General features: G+C 40.3%; 1 protein-coding gene across 1 annotated transcript in view; it reads right to left on the reverse strand.

Moving 5' to 3' along the window:
* bard1 (BRCA1 associated RING domain 1) overlaps positions 1–22,107 on the reverse strand; it is a 129,554-nt gene that overhangs the window by 52,575 nt on the left and 54,872 nt on the right. Inside the window, exon 7 of the mRNA XM_084311649.1 lies at positions 1,854–1,980. Within this exon, the coding sequence (XP_084167775.1) occupies positions 1,854–1,980 (127 nt within the window). The remainder of the gene's footprint in view (positions 1–1,853; positions 1,981–22,107) is intronic.

Here is a 22,107-nt window from a genome sequence, read left to right on the forward strand (position 1 = left end):
GAAGATCATTTTGAATATTTAGGCTATTTTAGTCACTCACCACAACAACTGGGTATAGCAAGCACCACAACAAGGCACGTGTGTACAAAATGGTCTTAAAACTATAATGAGGTAATAATAATAATAATAATAATAATAATAATAATAAAACATTTAAAATCTAATAATAATAATAATAATAATAATAATAATAATAATAATAATAATAATAATAATAATAATAATAATAATAATAATAATAATAATAATAATAATAATAATAATAATAATAATAAAATAATAAACCTCTGCCTGATTTGAGCCAGGACAAACCCTGCGTTCCTACCCAGTATGTTATCAGAACCTCGTCGTAATGGAACCTTTACACTGCATGGCTAGCTTCCCAATGATAAAGGCTTTTATTATTGGCAAACAATTCCCAGTCCTGTATCTGTGATCAGAGAATAGGTGTGGCGATCTGTCTAAGACACAATAGACGTTTCCCGGGCTCCAGCTACATCTCTGGAAGATCTACACAAAAGACATCTTTTGCTTTAGTTTAGGTCCCATGTAAAGTAGGTTCAGGAAATCTGCCCTGTGTTATGTCTCCATTGATAGATCATCAGAGCTGGCGACCTTGAGACGCCAGACTTTGACTTGCCTGTTTACAGTAGAAGACTCGACTTAAGACTTGCATCTTTACAAAATATGACTAGACTGCTCAAACTCAAACCAGAAAGATTGGCGAATGTACAACTGTAATTTAACTATACTGTAATTCACGAAAAAAATTTGGTAGTCCACAATGCAATATATTACATTGAAATACCGTAGATAGAATACATAGATGGTCTACTCTACTCGCTGAATGAATAATAAATCAAATAGATCAATAAGCAGGCGAACATTGATTACAATGAAATAAATTAATTGGTAACCTACATCCCAACAATGCATTCGGCTTAGACATAAATGACAATGTATTAGTCCCAACAGTCCAAAATGTCATGGACATCATTCAAATGTATTATTATTTTGCTTGAGATTTGACAGTAAAGACTTGCGACTTGACTTCGAGACTTGCCGCGATGGACTTGAGACTCGACTTGGACTTGTGCCCCGAAAGACTGCAAAGCAGCTGTGACTCATCGAACATCTGTGTGAGGATAAGGGTCGTTTGTATGCATCTTCATGTCTCGCTCACAAATATCCTCATCGTACACTACTCATACAAAACGGACCATTGCATCACCATGGCAACATAATTTAGACAGACCACAGCGGTAAACAGGATATGGGTGTTTATGCCTCGGTACCGGGACACAAGCTCAGTAAACAGCGTTCACATGCTCCAACTTAAACGATGGAGGTTCCAGTAGCCTGAATCATCAAATTTTTTTACTTCTCCACTGTACTATAATTCTATGACCTCTATCATGTCTTCTACTACCTGTACCCCCCCCCCCCCCATGCTGCTATGATGCCTGAATTTCCCCAAGGGGATCAATAAAGGAATATCTTATCTCATCTTAAATGCACTCACTGTGATATAACAAATGAAAGCAGATCATTGAGATATTCCCAACACCACTGATCTGATGCACTGATCTGCAATGCACACTTTTTTTAGAACTGTATATAGTAATCTTTATTTTAGTAATCTTATTTTATTCTATGCTAAATGTATTATATTGCACTGCACACTTTTTAGAACTGTATATAGTAATCATCTTATTTTATTCTATGCTACATTTATTGTATTTTTATTATTGGAAGCTGCTATGGTCGAGGGACCACAATAAGTAGATTTGCTGTAAAGTACTGAAATAAGTGACAATAAAGGAATCTGAATATGAAACCATGTGTATCCGTACCGTGGAGAAGCTGGACGGGGGGCTAGCCGATGTGCCAGAAGGGTGGGGTCCTTCAGAGGTGGGTTGGAAGACCGCCTGCATCTCCAGGCTCACTGCATAGTCTGGAGGCTGCTTTCCCAATAGATTCCTGTCAGGAAATAACGAGAAAGAGTTTCTCTCTAATAAAACTGGCAGTCAAACAAGGTGTCTCTCAAAGTATATGATACGATTTGAGCTATATTGCCCATGCTTATGTGGCTACTATCCAGGCAGTTTCTCAATGTGATACAAATTAAAATGTGTGCTTCAAAAGGACATCATACGTTTTTGGCAAGCTGCACGGAGCAAGACTGGAGGACAGAAGGAGGAGGAGATGACGGAGGAAGAGAAGTACAGTAGGAAGGAGGAGAAAGAGAACCCAGCCCAGTAGGTCGTCAGTAGAAGATTAAGTGTCAGCAAAGATAACACCTGGGGGACAATTAATAGGTCCACTGGTCCATATAATATTTAATTTAGATTCAAACTCCCCTACACACATACTAATACACACACACACACACACAAACAAACAAACTCCTCTGCACACATACTAATACACACACAAACAACCCCCCCTACACACATACTAATACACACAAACTCCCGTACACACATACTAAATCACAAACAAACATATATGCATGTATGCACAGTCATACACACACAAACAATGCCCCAATATACATACACACATATTTCCCTTGCACACATACTGTACATACAAATGTCCTTTCCAACAGCAGTGCATGTCCCTCTTCATACCAAGCCATCCTCATCAAAGCACTGCCCCTCTCCTTTACAATAAATACACTTAGGGAGGAGGTGTAACAATCAATACAACATAAATTATGATTATGTAGGCAAAGAAGGCTAAAATTATGCAATCAGAATATTACACAAAGTTATTGATTTTGTTCATCAATTAATGGATAAATACATACATTTTTATTCCAATTTCACATTTCGGATGGATTTCCAACAGAGAAGAAAAGGAAAACTCTTACCCTTTGCTTCCTTTGGCCCCCAAATTACATTTTTTCTCCTCAACCAAATCCACTGACTTCTTTTCAATGCTTCTTCCATCATCTCATTTACTGCTTTTCGCAAACTCCGCCCACCAATTCCCAACTCTCCCAATAATGATGAAGTTGATCGTGCTATAAATCCTCTGCATCCTACTTCCACCGGACATACCCTAACTTTGCATCCTCGCTGTTCAGTTTCTGCTGCCAGGTCTGCATATCTAAGCTTTTTCCTTTCATACGCCTCCTCCACTGAATCCTCCCAAGGCATGGTCAATTCTATAAAATAAACTAACTGCTGACCAACAGACCATAATACTAGGTCAGGCCTCAGATTAGTGTTAACTATCTCTAGTGGAACAACACGTGACGTTTCCCTCCCAAATCTACCTGCATCTCCCAATCAGTAGCTCAATTTAGGTGGCCTGACTCATGCCTGCCTAAAAACCTACCTCCTCTACATTTCTCTCCCTCACGGACATAAGGAAGGCTGCAGCCTCAACTCGATTACATCCTGAATTCACCGGTACTCTTCTACTTTCAATTCCTGCTGCTAAGCTTTTCAAAACCTGGTTATGTCTCCATGTATACCGGCCTTAGAAAGACTAGTCTTCCAGCCCGACATAATATGCCTCAAAGCTGCCGTCTCTGAACACAGTGGACATGGTGGTTTCCCATCTACCCACTGTTTTAGGTTCAGGTCCCCATCTACCCAGTGTTTTGGGTTCTGTAGTGATGACACATCATAAGTAGCCCCTATGGGGAATTTTATACGATTTCCTCCATACTCCACAGGTCCTTCCAGCTAATCTACACTTTCCCAGTTCATCCAGTTCTGTCCCTGCTTAGCCTGGTCCACTGCCTTTGTACACCTCACTACTTCCTCTTGTCGCCGTACCTGCTCCATTACCAGCTTCCTCCTTTCTGTGGAACTTGTTTTTCTCCATACTGGTGTGCATTTTATATAGCGCTTTTATCCAAAGCGCTTTACAATATTTGTGCCTCAGATTCACCCATTCACTCACAAATCCACACACCGATGGCAGAGGCAACCATGCAAGGTGCCAACCTGTTCATCGAGAGCAATTAGGTGTCTTCGACACATCGACATGCTGCCCAGGAGGAGCGGGAATCGAACCGGGAACATTCTGATTACCAGACGACCACTCTACCTCCTGAGCCACTGTGGCTTCCCTGAGCTGAGCCCTAGGCCCCCCGGCCTTGTTGCACCTTACCTACAATGCCTGTATGCCTACGAGCTGCCTCTGCTTCATGCACTGCCCGTCTTGGGTTCCATTTCTGTTGAAAGCCGATGGGATGTCTCTTATCTATCTCAGATCACTTACTTGAGATATAACCCTTTGGCCGCCCAGCGAGGTGCTAAACTCGCTAAGTTCTCGGGTCAATTACTATTTCTATCAAGCTTACTTCATCGCCACTAGTTTAGTTATATCCAGTTGATATGAAATGTAAGCATAGAAGAGTTGTTAACCTCTTCTTTGTTTGTAATAAACCGAATGTATGTCTGGGAGAACTCTTATTGCCTATAATAACAATAATATTATTATTATTATTATCATTATCATCATTATTATCATCATTTTACGAAAGGGCCATAATGCTGCTTCTCTGAAAGCCTGATGATATTACGTCACCGTCATCACCGCCACCATCCTCATTTGTGAGGAAAGGCCTGTAATTCTGCTCATTTGAAAGCTTGATGATCTTACGTCACCGTCATCACCGCCACCATCCTCATTTGTGAGGAATGGCCTGTAATGTTACTCATTTGAAAGTCTGGTGATATTACTTCACCGTTTAATAAGTTTTACTACTGCCACTAGTGTAATATTAGCGTACTAACAATCATTTACAAGCCCCATAACCCCTTATCAGTTTGACAGGCCCATCAATCCATGGTACCGATCGTCCGTGTGAGGATTGGTTCATTCCCCGCCACACGCTCCGCTCCTTTAAGGTACTGTGTTGATTGATGCATTCCCCGCCACACGCTCCGCTCCTTTAAGGTGTTGATTGGTGCATTCCCCGCCACACGCTTTTGGAGCAAGTATCAATTCCAGAGCGCACCTGTCATAGTTTTTGATTAGCGCCCCAGAGGCTTTTTATACTGGGACTTCCCTTCAATCGATGTCGGTCGTTTTGGATACTTCTGTTTCTGCCTGTTGTTCCCCGTTGCTGTGCCTCGTCTACTCTCCCTCCAGGACATCTGTGGATTGCCGCTGGTGAAGACCTTGTCCCCCGTTTTGAGCTGCGCCTCGTTTACCCGCTTTACTCTTGCGCTTTGGTGAGTTTGAACCAAACCCTTTTTTGGACGAATTCTGTTTTGTGTGTTTTGAAGAACACTGAAGAGTTCTATTTTTGCTTACACTTGACTCAGCTAAGTTGTGTGTTAAAGGAGACACTGAAGATTATCATTTGCTTGCACTGGACTCAGCTGGGGTGTGTGTTTAGAAGAGACACAGAAGTTTATCGTTTTTGTTTTGCACTGACCCTCAGCTAAATTGTGTGTTGTGGTGAACACTGAAGATATCGTTTTGTTTGTTCTGGACTCAGCTAAGGAAGGAGGAGACCGCACTGCCTCTGTGTGATGTGGACTGTTATTTACCTCTCTCTCTCTCTCTTTCCCACCTCGAGTTAAAGCTGGGAGTATCTGCAGAGCCGCTTCAGCGTCAATACCGTTTCCCCACCTCGAACACCAAGAGGATCTGCAGAGCCGCAGATAACTCTGCTGAAGGCAGTCTCCCTTTGTTTCAAGATTGTTACTTGCTCCTTTTTTGACTCTGAAAATAAATACGCCCTAGTATTTGGCTAACTCTGAACTACCTGTCTGTGCCGTGCGTTTGAGGTCGGTTTCAAACCCTAACAGTCCGGCCCTGCAGTGGCTTAGACTTTCAGTTTCCCACAAATCTAATGGGACCCGTCCAACACAGTGGCTACCGGCGCTTGCAAACAACAAACAGTGAAACCAAGCATTACTACCGTCAATAGTATATATATATATAATATATAACTTTAGCTGAAAAGCATTAACCAGCAATTGATTCAATCTGTAATTCAGGACATAGTCACCTCAGAGGAAATCAGGGCGCGGCCAGCATCGTGGCCCATTGCGGCAGAAAGCAGTCCACGAACTCAATAGATATTATAAAAAAGTATTTTTAATTAGAAAAAGCAAGTTACATACGAGACTGCATTGGAAATGTCCAATTCAGTTATAAGAAGTATAAAACAAAAACATCTCTTCTCTAAAATAGCATAGCCTATACGCCTGGTGTCTGAAGTCAAAAGTGAAAATCTGCTTGAAAATCTGTCTGGGATCCAGCGAGTTGGCCCTTATAAAGGGCTCAAGATCTCTTTGCTATTGGTCTAAATACAGTGATGTCATTTCTTTTTTTAAACTTAATTTTTTAGCGTTTATCGCTTTTCTGGTCAAGCATGACCGACAGTTGTAGGGTGAAACGGGAGAGAGAGCAGGGGGAGACATTCGGCAAATGACGGCGAGTCCGGGAATCGAACTCGGAGTCAACCAGATCCGTGACGCAGCGCGGTAACATGGTGTGCTACTGGAGCACCCCATGATGTCATTTCTACCATCCAATCAACACACAATTCAGCAAGGATGAACTCCCCTCCCCTTCTAGTTGCCACAGCAACCGGGGAAGCAACGGATCACTTCTTTTGGGAAAAACCCCATTACGTCACCATGTCTGCAATGGTCCAAATTCTACAGAAAACAGATATAGCATATATATACATGTACAACTCAACACTCATATACTTAAACACTGATTGATCACACATCATATATGTATTTTGTAGTTTAAAGTATAATATGTATGTATATTTTTGTATTATAATGTATACTAGTTCTCTGCCTCATAACTGTAAGGGAGTGATTCTTTCCTCTGCTCCTGTGCTCTTCTGCTCGGGGCTGTCTCCCAAGGTCACATTCCTGCACATTCCTGTACAGCACAGAGGCCCCTTTCTCTTTCCATTCTGGCTATGCAGACCAGCCCAGACCTAGATACTCGTGCAAAGCGTATATGCATATATATACATATACACATATATATATATATGAATACATATCACATATAGACACATACAGTAACATATGCCTAGATTTAAAACAGATATATACAATAAACATGCTTAAACCTTTATATCATACAAGTGACAGAGAGAACAGGATGTCATTATAAAAAGTGTCACTCGTCTGTGTCTGTGGCACTTCAACACCGCCTCTGTCATCCTGGACGGTCATTTTCCACTGTCTTAATAGCGTCTGTACTGGGGGACGAGATGGCGATTGCAGGGTCACGTGGCTGTGACTCTCCACAATTTCCTACCTCTACTTGGATTTGGGACCAAATGACTAACTACTGTATCTTTGCTTCCTGATAGCAACAACTCTGTTCTCACCTTCACACACACTTAGACTCCTCTGTTAGACGTGTTACTGGTAGCTGACGAATACCTTTCCCATACAATGCCACACTATTCATACACAGAGTAATTTATCAAGCATTTCTATCTTTGATATTAGCACTTCGTATTTCACAATGGCCACATCAACTTAGGGAAAAAACAAAACTGCAAACACCATAACTTCAACTTGCCTGACTTCTATATCCTTCCTATCCCCTCTACAACATAAGTTGCTCTATCTGTTCACTATCATTCAACGCCTCATTATACAACCTACCCAAACTTTTCACTGGCTTCACCTTTGTTCCATTACCTTCCCTCTGGTCAATGAAATGCTTCTCAACTTAATCTTCATCCTAGCCCACTTGAGATCATTACTTAACTTCTCTAGTAAACGGTTTGTACAAGGCATATTTAACCCTCCGAGACCCACATAGACCAGTTTTTTTTCTTAGTGGGGACAGGGGATCTTCAGGAGGTTAATATACAGGTCAATAGTAGATGCCACATAGAAGTGGTATCCTATCATCTGAAAGCTGGGAATCTGAAGATTAATTTCAGATGCAGCTCAGCACTGTGTTGAGTTTGTCTAATCATAATCTGTAATAAATGTAAATGTGTTTTTGGTTAGGGGCCCATTAAACTGTTGAAAGTGTAGAGTGTATAAGGGCTTAGAACATAATGAAGTGTATGGTGACCATGTGCTCAGTTATGTCTCATAAGTTGTTGCAGCAATTCTTGGGTTAATATACCATTTCACAGATTTGGTACGAAATGTAATCATTCGAGAACCTCCCGAGAATCGATGAACATGGCCAAAGGTCTCTCCAAAACACCAAGACCTTGAGGAACTCGAAGGAAATGCTGTGATTTGGTACAAAACTTTGTTTAAGAATTTCTTTAAGAATAGCATTTTTTGACAATTGGATGGCGAGCACTTCTGCTCTGGACTTTTCTCAGAAACCCGCCCTTATGGTCAATACACCTAGGAAAGCCCTAGGAATGATTTTGAGACGGTACCCATACTTTCACTTAAGTATAATTTCTGGGTACTTTTTACACCCCTGAGTAAAACCCTATTCCTCACATGGAATGGCTACCAGGGATGACCAGGGAAGCCACATTGGAAAAGTGCCACCAGCCAAATGTTGGTAAATCTCGTCTGTGGCTGCACAGTTTGTACTTACTAGACACATTGGCAGGTAAACAACCAGACTCTTCTCTCTTCTGAAATAATTTTGATAAGGCACAGTAATGAAAGTGATGAATCCACCAGCCACCGTCTTTTTTCACTATGTAAATAAATATGTTTTGCATCCAGAGAGCCTCTACATATATTATTTGTCCGTGTGCAGGCCTTTTTGGGATTATATGGGACTGTTGTCCTGGCCTCTCGCACCTGGTCCACACATTGGTAAGCCTCGAGTCAAGAGCACAAAATATGAACCGTAGAAAAGTCTGTCTAGAGAGGGTTGTTCACTCTGCCCCATCTTGATAACCGGGATTAAGAAAACCAGACCATTTGACCTTGAATAGGGAGACATCCGTATCTAAGAATCAATCATACCATATCATCGTTTTCCCTTTCATACTGTATTATAAGTGTGTGGTAAATTATTGACAACACTTCTACATGTCCTACAGTTAGTTCCTAGTTACCACGGCAACCACTCGCCAGGCTTTTGAAAGAGATTGGTATTCATTTAAAACAGCATTAAAGCTTACATTTCACAGCAAGTAATCTTATCTTTATCTGAATATGTTTATTTTGTAGCAAGTAGTTTTGCTGCCATTTTTAGTGTTACCTCATTCAAAACTACCACAGTGATAATATTCTCTGACCATGTTCTTAATTCTCGCTCAAATATAGGCAATGAAGGAAAAAAATCCAAATGATCAATAAAGAGATTTTAATTATCAATAAGACTATTGCACTTTGAGCTGGAAGTCTTAGTTATACTACTAAATACTACATTTCATTATATTTATATATATATATATATATATATATATATATATATATATATATATATATATATTAATTATTATATTACAAAACAAAACCCTATGAGAAACACTTACTAAGTGACCACTGACTCATCTCATGATATAGAGTCATTTTCAAACATGACACCATAAACATTTCCAAATGGGTCCACGTTTATTTCGTGTTGCAGTGTTTTGCTAATATTCATTTAATAGCTGGCGGTTCCACTCAAAAGGTCTATGGAGCATTCCCGGTGATCTCATTACTCGTCATAAGCATGTTCTGTGTAGATCCTGTGTGTGCACAGCATGGGGTCACTGTGGGGCTCCACCACATAAGCCTTTTTATCTCATAAGTACACTGTATCTGGATCGCCAATCTCCTGGTCAAAGCGAGCATAAACAACCTCATCAATACCTTTTACATTTGAGGAATAGAGCACCATCATTGGACAGCCCTGAAAAGCACCAATCCTAAACATACTAACTTATTTGTTTGGGGATAGACAGTAGAGCACTGTGTTTGTGTGCATATACTGTATGTATGTGTGTGTGTGTGTGTGTGTGTGTGTGTGTGTGTGTGTGTGTGTGTGCATGCCGTGAACATATGTCACGGTCGGAGGCAACCGCCTTGTCAATCCAGATGCCTCTACAGCGCCTCCCCGTCTCCCCGGGAGATTGTGCTTGTAAAGTTTAATGAGGCTGTGATTATCCTAGAGGTCACAATAGGTCATTGTATATAATGAGGTCAAGTTTAAAAAATTAGTACAGTACATGGCTACTATGGGGACTAACATCATCACACATGAATACATTTGGGCTCAATGGATCCACAAGAGTCTGATTTCCAGTTATACCCAATCCCAAGACTGTATAAGGACCCCAATAAGCAGAAATGGTCCAATACACCATTTTAGAATAGGCTAAAATAACACATTTGTACTGCATGCAAATAACTGTATGGTTCTTGTCCAGAACTACATGTGATTAGCATAAAGTGGGCATGTCTGTAAAGGGGAGACTTGTGGCTACCCACAATAGAACCCATTCTCATCCAGATATCCTGAGGTGAGAGGCCAAGGGACCCCTTTGAAAATGGCCATGGCAGTTTTTTTTCCCCTTGACAAACTTTAGCCTCACTTTGGAGCATCATTTAGCCCCCTTCCCGACAAACTAGCATGACATGGCTGGCACCTATGGATACCGTAGGTTGTCTAAAAAATACGCTCGCTACAACCTCTGAAAGACAGTTCCGCCATGGGTCTCAGAGTGTTAAACAGTTCCTCCATGAATTAATAACCACTTTTAGGAGTGTGTGTCTGACTGATCTGTAGACAGGGGTAGACAGTCTCGTGGCAGAGATGACAGCTGATGAAGGTGGTTGGGGAAGCGAGGCAATCATCTGTGCAGGCTTCACGTACAATCTCCCGGGGAGACGGGGAGGTGCTGTAGAGGCATCTGGATTGACAAGGCTGTTGCCTCCGACCGTGACGTATGTTCACGGCATGCACACACACACACACATACATACAGTATATGCACAAACAAATAAGTATATAGTATGTTTAGGATTGGTGCTTTTCAGGGCTGTCCAATGATGGTGCTCTATCCCTCAAATGTAAAAGGTATTGATGAGGTTGTTTATGCTCACTTTGACCAGGAGATTGGCGATCCAGATACAGTGTACTTATGAGATAAAAAGGCGTATGTGGTGGAGCCCCACAGTGACCCCATGCTGTGCACACAGAGGATCTACACAGAACATGCTTATGACGAGTAATGAGATCACCGGGAATGCTCCATAGACCTTTTCAGTGGAACCGCCAGCTATTAAATGAATATTAGCAAAACACTGCAACACGAAATAAACGTGGACCCATTTGGAAATGTTTATGGTGTCATGTTTGAAAATGACTATATCATGAGATGAGTCAGTGGTCACTTAGTAAGTGTTTCTCATAGGGTTTTGTTTTGTAATATAATAATGAATATATATATATATATATATATATATATATATATATATATATATATATATATATATATATATATATATATATATACATACATAGACGCCTGGCCATAAGAGCATTCGGAGCATATGCTCTCCCACTATTGAACTTGGGGGAGCAAAGGTATGCTCTTGCTCCACTTTTTGATCATATGAAAAATATGATATACCCCCCCCCCCCCCCCAATATATAAATCTAACCATAACTACGTAATTTCAATCATATTAATAATACGCAATGACACTTAATAACAAGTTTTTAAGTTTCCAAAGATTGCGAACCCCCCCCCCCCCCCCTCGGTACCCATCCCTAGTGGTAGTAGAACTTCTACGGTTCTACCACGCAATACAATAAAAGTGTTTCACGGTCCCGAAATGCGATCTGGTCATACGGTTTCCTCTAATAAATAATAATAACGTTTCCCTCTCTGGTTGGCGTTAACTTTAGTGCTAGCCGCTAGCTAACGTTATCTAGATATGTGGTGTGAGCTGGATGACGTTGACTTCATTTGCAAACGTTAACGCTATCTATATGGCAGACGAGCAGGGCCGGATTAACGACGGCCGCGGCCCGTGGGCCTTTAGTGACGAGGGGCCTCCATTTTTTTTTTTTTTAGATCGATGTCATGATTGTGCACTGCAGACTCAGGGAGGAGGCAGAGAAGGAGAGAAAGAGACACAAGAGTTACAGGTAATGGAAATATATCTTTTTTCTCTTTCTTATTAAAAACTTGGCCTATTTGAAAGGAGATTGATTTAATAAAAATAAATTAGCGAAAAATCAATATGCAGTGTATATACAGTATATATATATTAATATATTATTATTATAGTAATTGGCTATCATACTGCAATATAAACTGAGTTTTATAGTGAAAAGAGCAGCTTTATTGGTCAAGATTGAAGGCTCTATATTGCAGGAAATTGCACGTACAGGTTAATTAAATTTAAAAAGAAATCTGCCATGGAGGGAGTCGTGCCGGACCCCCTACAACCCACCCCTTGCCTGTACAAAAAAAAAATATTAATAAAAAAATAAAATAAAAAAAAACACACCCCCACTTTCAACTATAACTAGGCGGCCATGTATATATATATATATAAATATAATGAAATGTAGTATTTAGTAGTATAACTATAACTAAGACTTCCAGCTCAAAGTGCAATAGTCTTATTGATAATTAAAATCTCTTTATTGATCATTTGGATTTTTTTCCTTCATTGCCTATATTTGAGCGAGAATTAAGAACATGGTCAGAGAATATGATCACTGTGGTAGTTTTGAATGAGGTAACACTAAAGATAGCAGCAAAACTACTTGCTACAAAATAAACATATTCAGATAAAGATAAGATTTTATGTTGAGTAAAATTACCATTCACTGCATCTTGCTGTGAAATGTAAGTTTTAATGCTGTTTTAAATTAATACCAATCTCTTTCAAAAGCCTGGCAAGTGGTTGCCGTGGTAACTAGGAACTAACTGTAGAACGTGTAGAAGCTGGAAGTGTTGTCAATAATTTACCACACACTTATAATACAGTATGAAAGGGAAAACGATGATATGGTATGATTGATTCTTAGATACGGATGTCTCCCTATTCAAGGTCAAAGGGTCTGGTTTTCTTAATCCCGGTTATCAAGATGGGGCAGAGTGAACAAACCTCTCTAGACAGACTTTGCTACGGTTCATATTTTGTGCTCTTGACTCAAGGCGTACCAATGTGTGGACCAGGTGCGAGAGGCCAGGACAACAGTCCCATAGAATCCCAAAAAGGCCTGCACACGGACAAATAATATATGTAGAGGCTCTCTGGATGCAAAACATATTTATTTACATAGTGAAAAAAGACGTGGCTGGTGGATTCATCACTTTCATTACTGTGCCTTATCAAAATTATTTCAGAAGAGAGAAGAGTCTGGTTGTTTACCTGCCAATGTGTCTAGTAAGTACAAACTGTGCAGCCACAGACAAAATTTACCAACATTTGGCTGGTGGCACTTTTCCAATGTGGCTTCCCTGGTCATCCCTGGCAGCCATTCCATGTGAGGAATAGGGTTTTACTCAGGGGTGTAAAAAGTACCCAGAAATTATACTTAAGTGAAAGTATGGGTACCGTCTCAAAAAAATTCTACTTTTAAATGTACTTAAGTACTAAAAAAGTCAAATAAAAACTTTTTTTCTGACTGTCTATTCTTCTGATAGCAGGTGTTTAATCAAAGATCCCCGCTTTCTAGTCTAGGACAAATCAGCATGGGTATGGGCGGGTTAATTTTCCATTGATGGGGATTTGATTGGCTATAAATAAAGTGCGGCCGAAGGATTACTAACATTAGTTCGGCCAGAGAAACAAATACTAATTCAAATAGTTGGACCTGCAAGATTTGTACTTTGTACGTCTGCATTTTAAATGTAAGGCGTAAAAAGTATGTTTTTTTCCTCTGAAATGTAATTCAGTAACAGTACAAGTATACAAACCTAATAATACACAAGTACAAGTACAAATCCCCAAAAACAGTACTTAAGTATTGTAACGAAGTACAATTACTCAAGTACTTTACACCCCTGGTTTTACTGCAGACACGTGGAAGGAGGAGGAGGACGGAACAATATCGCCTTACGATTCTATGGGGGGCAAGTCTGGAAACAGTCATGTGCCCTTTCATTAAGCGATGCAAGCGTAGCTTTGAAAGTTTCATATTAAATTCATCCATGAAATATTGCCACTCTCTTTGTGGCTACTTTGTGGACAAACGTGCATTTGTCTGCTTTGTGATAATATCACAAATAAAATGCCCCAACGTCCAGCAGGCCAACCGACTTCCCCGTAGAAGGCGGGCTAACTGGAAAAAAAAGTCAACCAGAATGGACCTGCCCCTTCGGATCACCGTTTTCTCTCTCTCTCTCCATAGCTACAGTATCTCTCTCCCCCTCTCCGTCTGTATGTCTCTCTTAAGCATGGCCCACACTTTCAGCGCCACGCTTAGCGGTTATCTCTACTGCTAGATGGCCAGCTTGATAGTCGTTTCCGCGGTGTTTCACTATGTTTGCAAAGCTGTGTGTGTGTTCTATATTATAGTATTGTATTATAGCTGTGGAGACAATGGTGTGGCTCATTTGACAGACATTACTTGTAGTGAGTGCAACATGGGGGGAAAAAAAATGTCTACACACTGTAGTTTGTAGTTTATTACACGCTAAACATCGCGCATTTCCAAGATAATCCAGTATTTTTTCATAGATCGCAAGATAAAACGTGTTATGTGCAATATGCCCGAATCATTCTGGTTGATTCCCTGAACCCCCAAATCAAAAAGGTATATAACATGTATATATGTACCTTCACAAAATCATCAAGGGGGGGGGGGGGGTCGTTTTAACTCAAAACTGTGATCTGAGACGTTTCAGATTCTGTAAAATAGACATACCGTAATTTTCGCACTATAAGCCGCACCTGAATATAAGCCGCAGCAGCTAAATTGAATGATGTGTACATATATAAGCTGCACTGGACTATAAGCCGCAGGTGTTTTAATGTTTAATTACCATATGTAATTAGCATTGGGACACAATACTGTCGGACAAATAACAAGAATTAACTCATTTACAAGTTGTATTAAGTTTAGCAAATAAGGGAACAGATCAATAACATTTCAATGCAGTCAAAAAAGCAATATTTCGATTTTTACATTTTCGGGTTTGGTCACGTCGAGTCACATATAAGCCGCACCGTTATTGTTACGAAGGATCAGATTAAACCAAATATATATATTTATTGATTGATATATATTGCATAATATTTGTATATCGTTTGATATCCCTTGTATATTCCTTGTACATATACACGGAATATCCCTTTAGCCTAGTACAGACCATAATATTTCATTCTCCTATTGGACAGCGGTCCACCAGGCGCCATTGCCATACCAACAAGGTCTGGTTCAAAGTCACCGGCGGGGACTTGCCTGGACATGAACGGTTCTGCGCAAGGATATGAGACAGGAATAAAGCTGGTACTAGTTTGTTCACCTAACGTATAAATACGGCACAGGTGAATACAGAAGTAGAGTTACTGTGAAGTGCCACAGAACAAGTGACACTTTTTGAAAATAACATCCTGAGTCGTTCCAATATAGCCGTATATACCTATTTTTCACATGTAATTATATGCTTCATTATTCAATTGATGATGGACAATGATCTCCCAGAATGACAGAGTGGGTGTGAAGTGCCACAGAACAAGTGACACTTTTGGACAATGACATCCTGGGTCGTTCCTATATGACCAGTATAAATCTTTAAACTAAACTCTGGAAAGATTGCTCTATGATGGCTCTACTTATAAAAAATGGAACTGAGCCTTTAAATGTCTCCATAGAAGGGGCCGGTGTCTGTGAAAGGGGAGTTAACCTGAGGAATGTGGCCCTGAGGATGCAACAGCAGAGGAGAGAAAGCTGTAATGTTAACCCTTTCAGACGGGAAGGGTTGCTGGTTGAAAAACAGGGAGTCCTGAATCTATAGAGGGAGATCTTAAAAAAGAAACTATATAACAATTAAATGTTTGATGTGTACAGTAAAAGTTTTCAAAATGGCATGCTTATAATTGAGTGTCAGTAGAGAATAATACTAAAAGAATAATGTGTAAAAACTGTTTGTCTGGAGGGATTCTTTAAGAGATACTATGGAGAGGCCTCGTGCATGGTACGATGTCACGTGGTCACCACAGACAAATCTTTAAACTAAACTCTGGAAAGATTGCTCTATGATGGCTCTACTTATAAAAAATGGAACTGAGCCTTTAAATGTCTCCATAGAAGGGGCCGGTGTCTGTGAAAGGGGAGTTAACCTGAGGAATGTGGCCCTGAGGATGCAACAGCAGAGGAGAGAAAGCTGTAATGTTAACCCTTTCAGACGGGAAGGGTTGCTGGTTGAAAAACAGGGAGTCCTGAATCTATAGAGGGAGATCTTAAAAAAGAAACTATATAACAATTAAATGTTTGATGTGTACAGTAAAAGTTTTCAAAATGGCATGCTTATAATTGAGTGTCAGTAGAAAATAATACTAAAAGAATAATGTGTAAAAACTGTTTGTCTGGAGGGATTCTTTAAGAGATACTATGGAGAGGCCTCGTGCATGGTACGATGTCACGTGGTCACCACAGACAAAGCCGTTGTCTGTTTTGAAGGAAAAAGGGACTTTCTGTTACTTAAAAATCACTAGGTAACTAGCAGTAACGATAGTACAAAGAAGGAGGAGTCCATAACGAATTATGTATTGTATGTTGGTTTGCTAAACAGAAATGACGACCATTTGACATCACTGTGTTTAGACCAATCAGAAATACGGTACAATATCAAATAAAAGAGACGGTTGCCGATTCAAGAGGCAGACTTTTTTGAGAGATGAGAAGAATGGTGCTAGACACGGGGCACAAGCCGTGCAGAGATGAGATGTTCTGTTTTCTGCTTATTTTAAACTGAATTGGGTGCTTTCCACTTCAGTCTCTTCTTGTAACTAGCTTTTTCTAATTAAAATTACCTCTTTATAAATATGATTTGTATCCTTTCTTCTGACCAGACGACCGGGTAAGCATGAAATGTGTTTTGCCTTGTAACTTCACCCTATTGCGTTTTGATTAATGATAAAAACTTTAGAATAAGTGGCTTTATCCCTGCATTAAGGACTAAAGGTGGATTCTGTATAATGGGATTATCAAGTAAAGCCATATAGTGATAATACGTGTACTTAGGAGACATATGATTATGTATTAAGGCAAAATAGAATAAGTGGCTTTATCCCTGCATTAAGGACTAAAGGTGGATTCTGTATAATGGGATTATCAAGTAAAGCCATATAGTGATAATACGTATACTTAGGAGACATATGATTATGTATTAAGGCAAAATAGAATAAGTGGCTTTATCCCTGCATTAAGGACTAAAGGTGGATTCTGTATAATGGGATTATCAAGTAAAGCCATATAGTGATAATACGTGTAACGAATAAGGGAAATGGACCTCATCTGAATAAGGAGAGTCCTTCCCAGTGCAAATAAAATAAAAGATTCCGCAACTTCAATCACTCGACCTAAGGTCGATGACTGACGGGGGTCGGAACGGTGCATTCGCTGTCTCTTGTCGGTCAGTGGTAACAACAACATTTTGTAGACTCGTTTGGTTCTGCGTGTCAACCACTTCGCAGGACGCTGTTTGATGTCAAGATAAGCAGACCAATGAGTTATGAAGTTATCGATCTGACCTAAGAGCCAGCGTGGGCATTCAACAGTTACCCAATAAGTTGAAGCCTCACCCACGATACAACGTGCGGTGAAGTATGGCCTGTTTGGCCCCAAATAGAGCATTGAGACCGCGTGCGAATTAATAACTGAAGTATCAGAGTTTAACGCTGTACCGTCGAGTTCGACCGATTCTATTAAGTCAGTAATAGTCTATTTGTGTATAGTGTATCGTGCGGCTACCGTTCTACAGTGACCAGCATCACCAACGTTTCCTCGTACCAGCTAGAGTGCTTATCCAGGCTGGGCTGCTTACCCTGGCGCTTTCACCCGAGGGGCCCTAGACGAGGACCGTGTGGATTATGTACACTGGATAACCTACCGACGACTGCATAGCCCTTTTCGGCTGGATTATATTTGCTTTTGGTCCTGTAATTGATGGAGCGGAGAATCGCCGACACACACAATTGTGTGGGATTTACCCTGTGAGGAGCCACGTCGAGTCCGCCTCTCAGAAGCCTGAGGCCGGCTAGCTTTCTTCCATGCGGAGCTGCATGCTACGGAGAACAGCTGTATTCGTCTGCGGATCAAGATCTTATTGCACCGTCTCCTGTACTTGGAGTCTCCTTATCATCGTTGACCCAGACTCTACTACCGACAAATCCTCTCCCCTTGCTGGCTTACGACCGGAGGGACCCTACCAGTATCTCCCGCTATATTACCAGAATACCATAGATATAATTCCTAAGATTCAGGTTGTATTATTATCTCCTGCGTAATATGAGAATGGACATACGTTATTGATTTGCCTACGCACATTCCTTTGCCTTATAAGCGCATCCAAAGTAAAGTATATTATGTACTATCATTGCTGCTAATAAATACTTAAATCCAGTTTTGTGTGGAACCGAGTCATTGTGGGAAGTGTTCATCATAAGATACCTGTGTACTGTATGGCCAGTAGTAATGTACATAAGACGGTAGTGGTTTAATGATACCATACTTATCAATACAGTCAGGGAATTGTACCCCTCAGTTACAGTTATATAAACCGCAGGGTCGAAAAATGGGGGAAAAAGGCGCGGCTTATAGTCCGAAAATTACTGTAATATACCTTACCTTAGCCAGAAGGTATTCCAAAAAGAATAATTCCAAGTGATCGCATCGCCATCACCAGTGTATATGTCTATACACGTTTTGATGGTCAAATACGCTTAGGCAACGGAATTTCGAGGCGATCAATGTGAATCTCTGTTCAAGCAGGAGGAGGGGCCCCTACCAAGGGGAACAAAAGGAGGCTGTGTAACAACACCAAGCCAGTCCAGTGCAGATACAGATGATCGACTGCCACCTGGTGATAGTCGATCGGCATTGCAATTCAAACGTATACAAACGACCCAGGGACGGCTAGAATGATCCGGATGATGATTTAGAACGGGGATCAGAGGGAAAAGATCAAAGGATCAAAACCAGAGAAATCTCGGGTCTGGCGCTCACCCGCTGGCGAGTTAACCCGGGATATCTCGGGTCTGGCACCCAATGTGTTAAGGTGCTGCAAGTGGTATTTTCTGGTTAAAACAAGTGTTAACTCTACATTCCGACATCACTGATATGGTCAGTAACATGTGTCTCCCAGTCCCTCCGCTCTGCAGTAAACACAAAATACTTTTTCTGATTTCCCTTTCCACCTTGTCCAATCAGGAGAGAGAACCCAATATATGTGTACTTATTTTAAGAAAGCTTGCCAAGCCAGATTTTCACACATTTCCTTTTTATTTCTTATTAGACAATTTTTGCAGTGTGGAGTTCTCTCTCCTGATTAGATAAAGTGGGAATGGGTTGTGTTGTATTTTGTGTTTACTGCAGAGCGGAGGGACTGGAGACCCATGTTACTGACCAGACAATCTATATCAGTGATGGCTGTCGGAGTGTAGAGCTATTATAACATGTAGATCACTTATTTTAATGAACTAAAGAAATGTACCACTTACCTTTAAGTGGTCATTTGTGAAATTATCGTCTTTCATGCTGACAAAGCAGAGACCAATACATGCCCCTCAATATATTTGAACAGGACTTGAAATGGGATTTTTACTCCATCAGTATGATATGTAGTTGACTTCCGAGTGTTAGTATTAGTGTCTGAGGGTTCAAAGACATTAAAATCATCACCTTCCTGTCACTAGAGGTTTCAGTGACTATTTTGTGCCCAATTTTACTATGACGTGTGTGTGTATATATATATATATATATATATATACGTTTTTGGATCGTTTTTCCTTTTTTTCGATTTTAATATTCTAATCAATGTCACGGACCTGTATGTTGCAGTTAAAAGGCATACTGGGACCGGCCAGATCTTGCTAGTAGGCAGTATCGAGAGTGCAGTAAACCCTGTTCCAGACTGTTACGTATAAACCGCTCCGGGCACAGTTTTTTTGTACAGGGAAGCCTAGGGCTTAACTCGATCACATTGAATAGTTTTTGGGACAATCGATGCATCAGTGGAGGCTGCTGACCAAATTTTTAGGTGAAGCACAAATTATTATATTATATTATATATTAAATTATATTTTTTAAACATCCCCAACGCTGCAACACCCCCATTCCTCCCAGGTGTCAGGCTCCTCATTCGCTTCCATTCATTTTGGGGACCATGTTTAAATATCATACTTGTCATTAGGGCTGCAACTAATGACTAATTTGGTAGTCGACTAATCTACCGATTATTTTTTCGATTAGTCGACTAATCGAAAACCAATGTAAACAACAACAAACAAAAAAAATAAAAAAATTAAAACTTTTTTTTTTTTTTTTTTTTTTTTTTTATTACCTATCTTTGTGAAAGTGGCTTCTCAGCTCTGGTCCAGCTGAAGACAGAGCAGAGGAACAGATTGGACATTGAGCATGACCTCAGAGTTGCTTGTCTACCATCACCCCAGACTTTGAGACTCTTGTCAGGACCAAACAACAACATCATAACATGATGATCCCATAGCAAATTAAAATAATGACTCATGAAACATTTGAATTTGGATCTTTAAGCCACTTTAAATGAAAATGTATTTGAAGAACAATACAGCAATCACTCATAACAAGATAAATAAATTAAATAATACAAATTAAAGTGGAAGTGTACTTTAAATAACTTTTGTCTGCTGTGTGTGAGAGGAGTCCGTGTGTGTGTGTATGTGTGTGTGTCTTACTCTGATCGCTGTGTGAGTGAGAGGAGTGTGTGTACTGTGTAATTTGTGTGTGTCTTACTCTGATCGCTGTGTGAGTGAGAGGTGTGTACTGTGTAATTTGTGTATGTGTGTGTGTCTTACTCTGATCGCTGTGTGTGAGTGAGAGGAGTGTGCACTGCAAAAGACCGTAGCAGACTACAAAGAGTGACACGTTCAGCCGAACGCACAATTAGAGGGGGGCTTCCCACCCTCCAGAACATTTACAACAAGCGGTGCAAGGGGAAGGCTAAGAGAATTATTAAGGACTCGAGCCACCCGAACAACTGCCTCTTTGAACTGCTGCCGTCAGGCAAGCGATACCGGAGTCTTATGGCGAGCACAGAAAGACTCAGAAGGAGCTTCTATCCCCAGGCCATCAGGCTGCTAAACGAAAATAATCGCTAAACGAACAATAATCACTATGCAACAACCATCAAATGCACACAGCACACACACCCACACGCACACACTCACTCAAACAAACAACACACTGCAGCACCCACTCTCCACACTTTAGATCACACAAACACACTTACACTTTATATTTATTGATAAAGGATTTGCACTACAACTCGTACACCTACTGTGAATTGTACCTAAACTGCACCTCGTCCATTTATGCCTTGCACTATATAGTATTGTATATTAGTACACTGCACAGTATTGTATATTGTATGGTAACTACGTCTACGAACATTGTACATATGTCTAAACTGAACACTGTGACCTCTTTTTTTACTTCTAATTTTTACTATTTTTACTATGTTTTTATTTCATACTTATCTTGTCATGCACAGTCTCTGGAGCGCAACAGTAAGAAGCATTTTGTACAAAAGTATTCTGTACTTCTGTATGACAACTATTAAAGAAACTTGAACTTGAAACTTGAATGTGTGTGTGTCTTACTCTGATCGCTGTGTGTGAGAGAGAGGAGTGTGAATGTGTGTGTGTCTTACTCTGATCGCTGTGTGTGAGTGAGAGGAGTGTGTATGTGTGTGTGTCTTACTCTGATCGCTGTGTGAGTGAGAGGAGTGTGTATGTGTGTGTCTTACTCTGATCGCTGTGTGTGAGTGAGAGGAGTACGTGTGTAATGTATTGTGTGTCTAGTCTGATCATCATCTCCTGCAGGGGAACAATGTTTTCAATGTCCAAAATTTGCTATGGGATCATCATGTTATGATGTTGTCTGGAACCCTGAGAAGCCACTCTCACAAAGATAGGTAGTGCAAAAAAAAAAAAAAAAAAAAAAAAAAATTAAATAACGTTTTTTTTTTATGACTAATCGACGCAACAATTTCTCGTCGACGAT

The sequence above is a fragment of the Notolepis coatsorum genome (genome assembly GCF_963971535.1).
Source record: "Notolepis coatsorum genome assembly, chromosome: 3".
NCBI lineage: Eukaryota > Metazoa > Chordata > Actinopteri > Aulopiformes > Paralepididae > Notolepis > Notolepis coatsorum.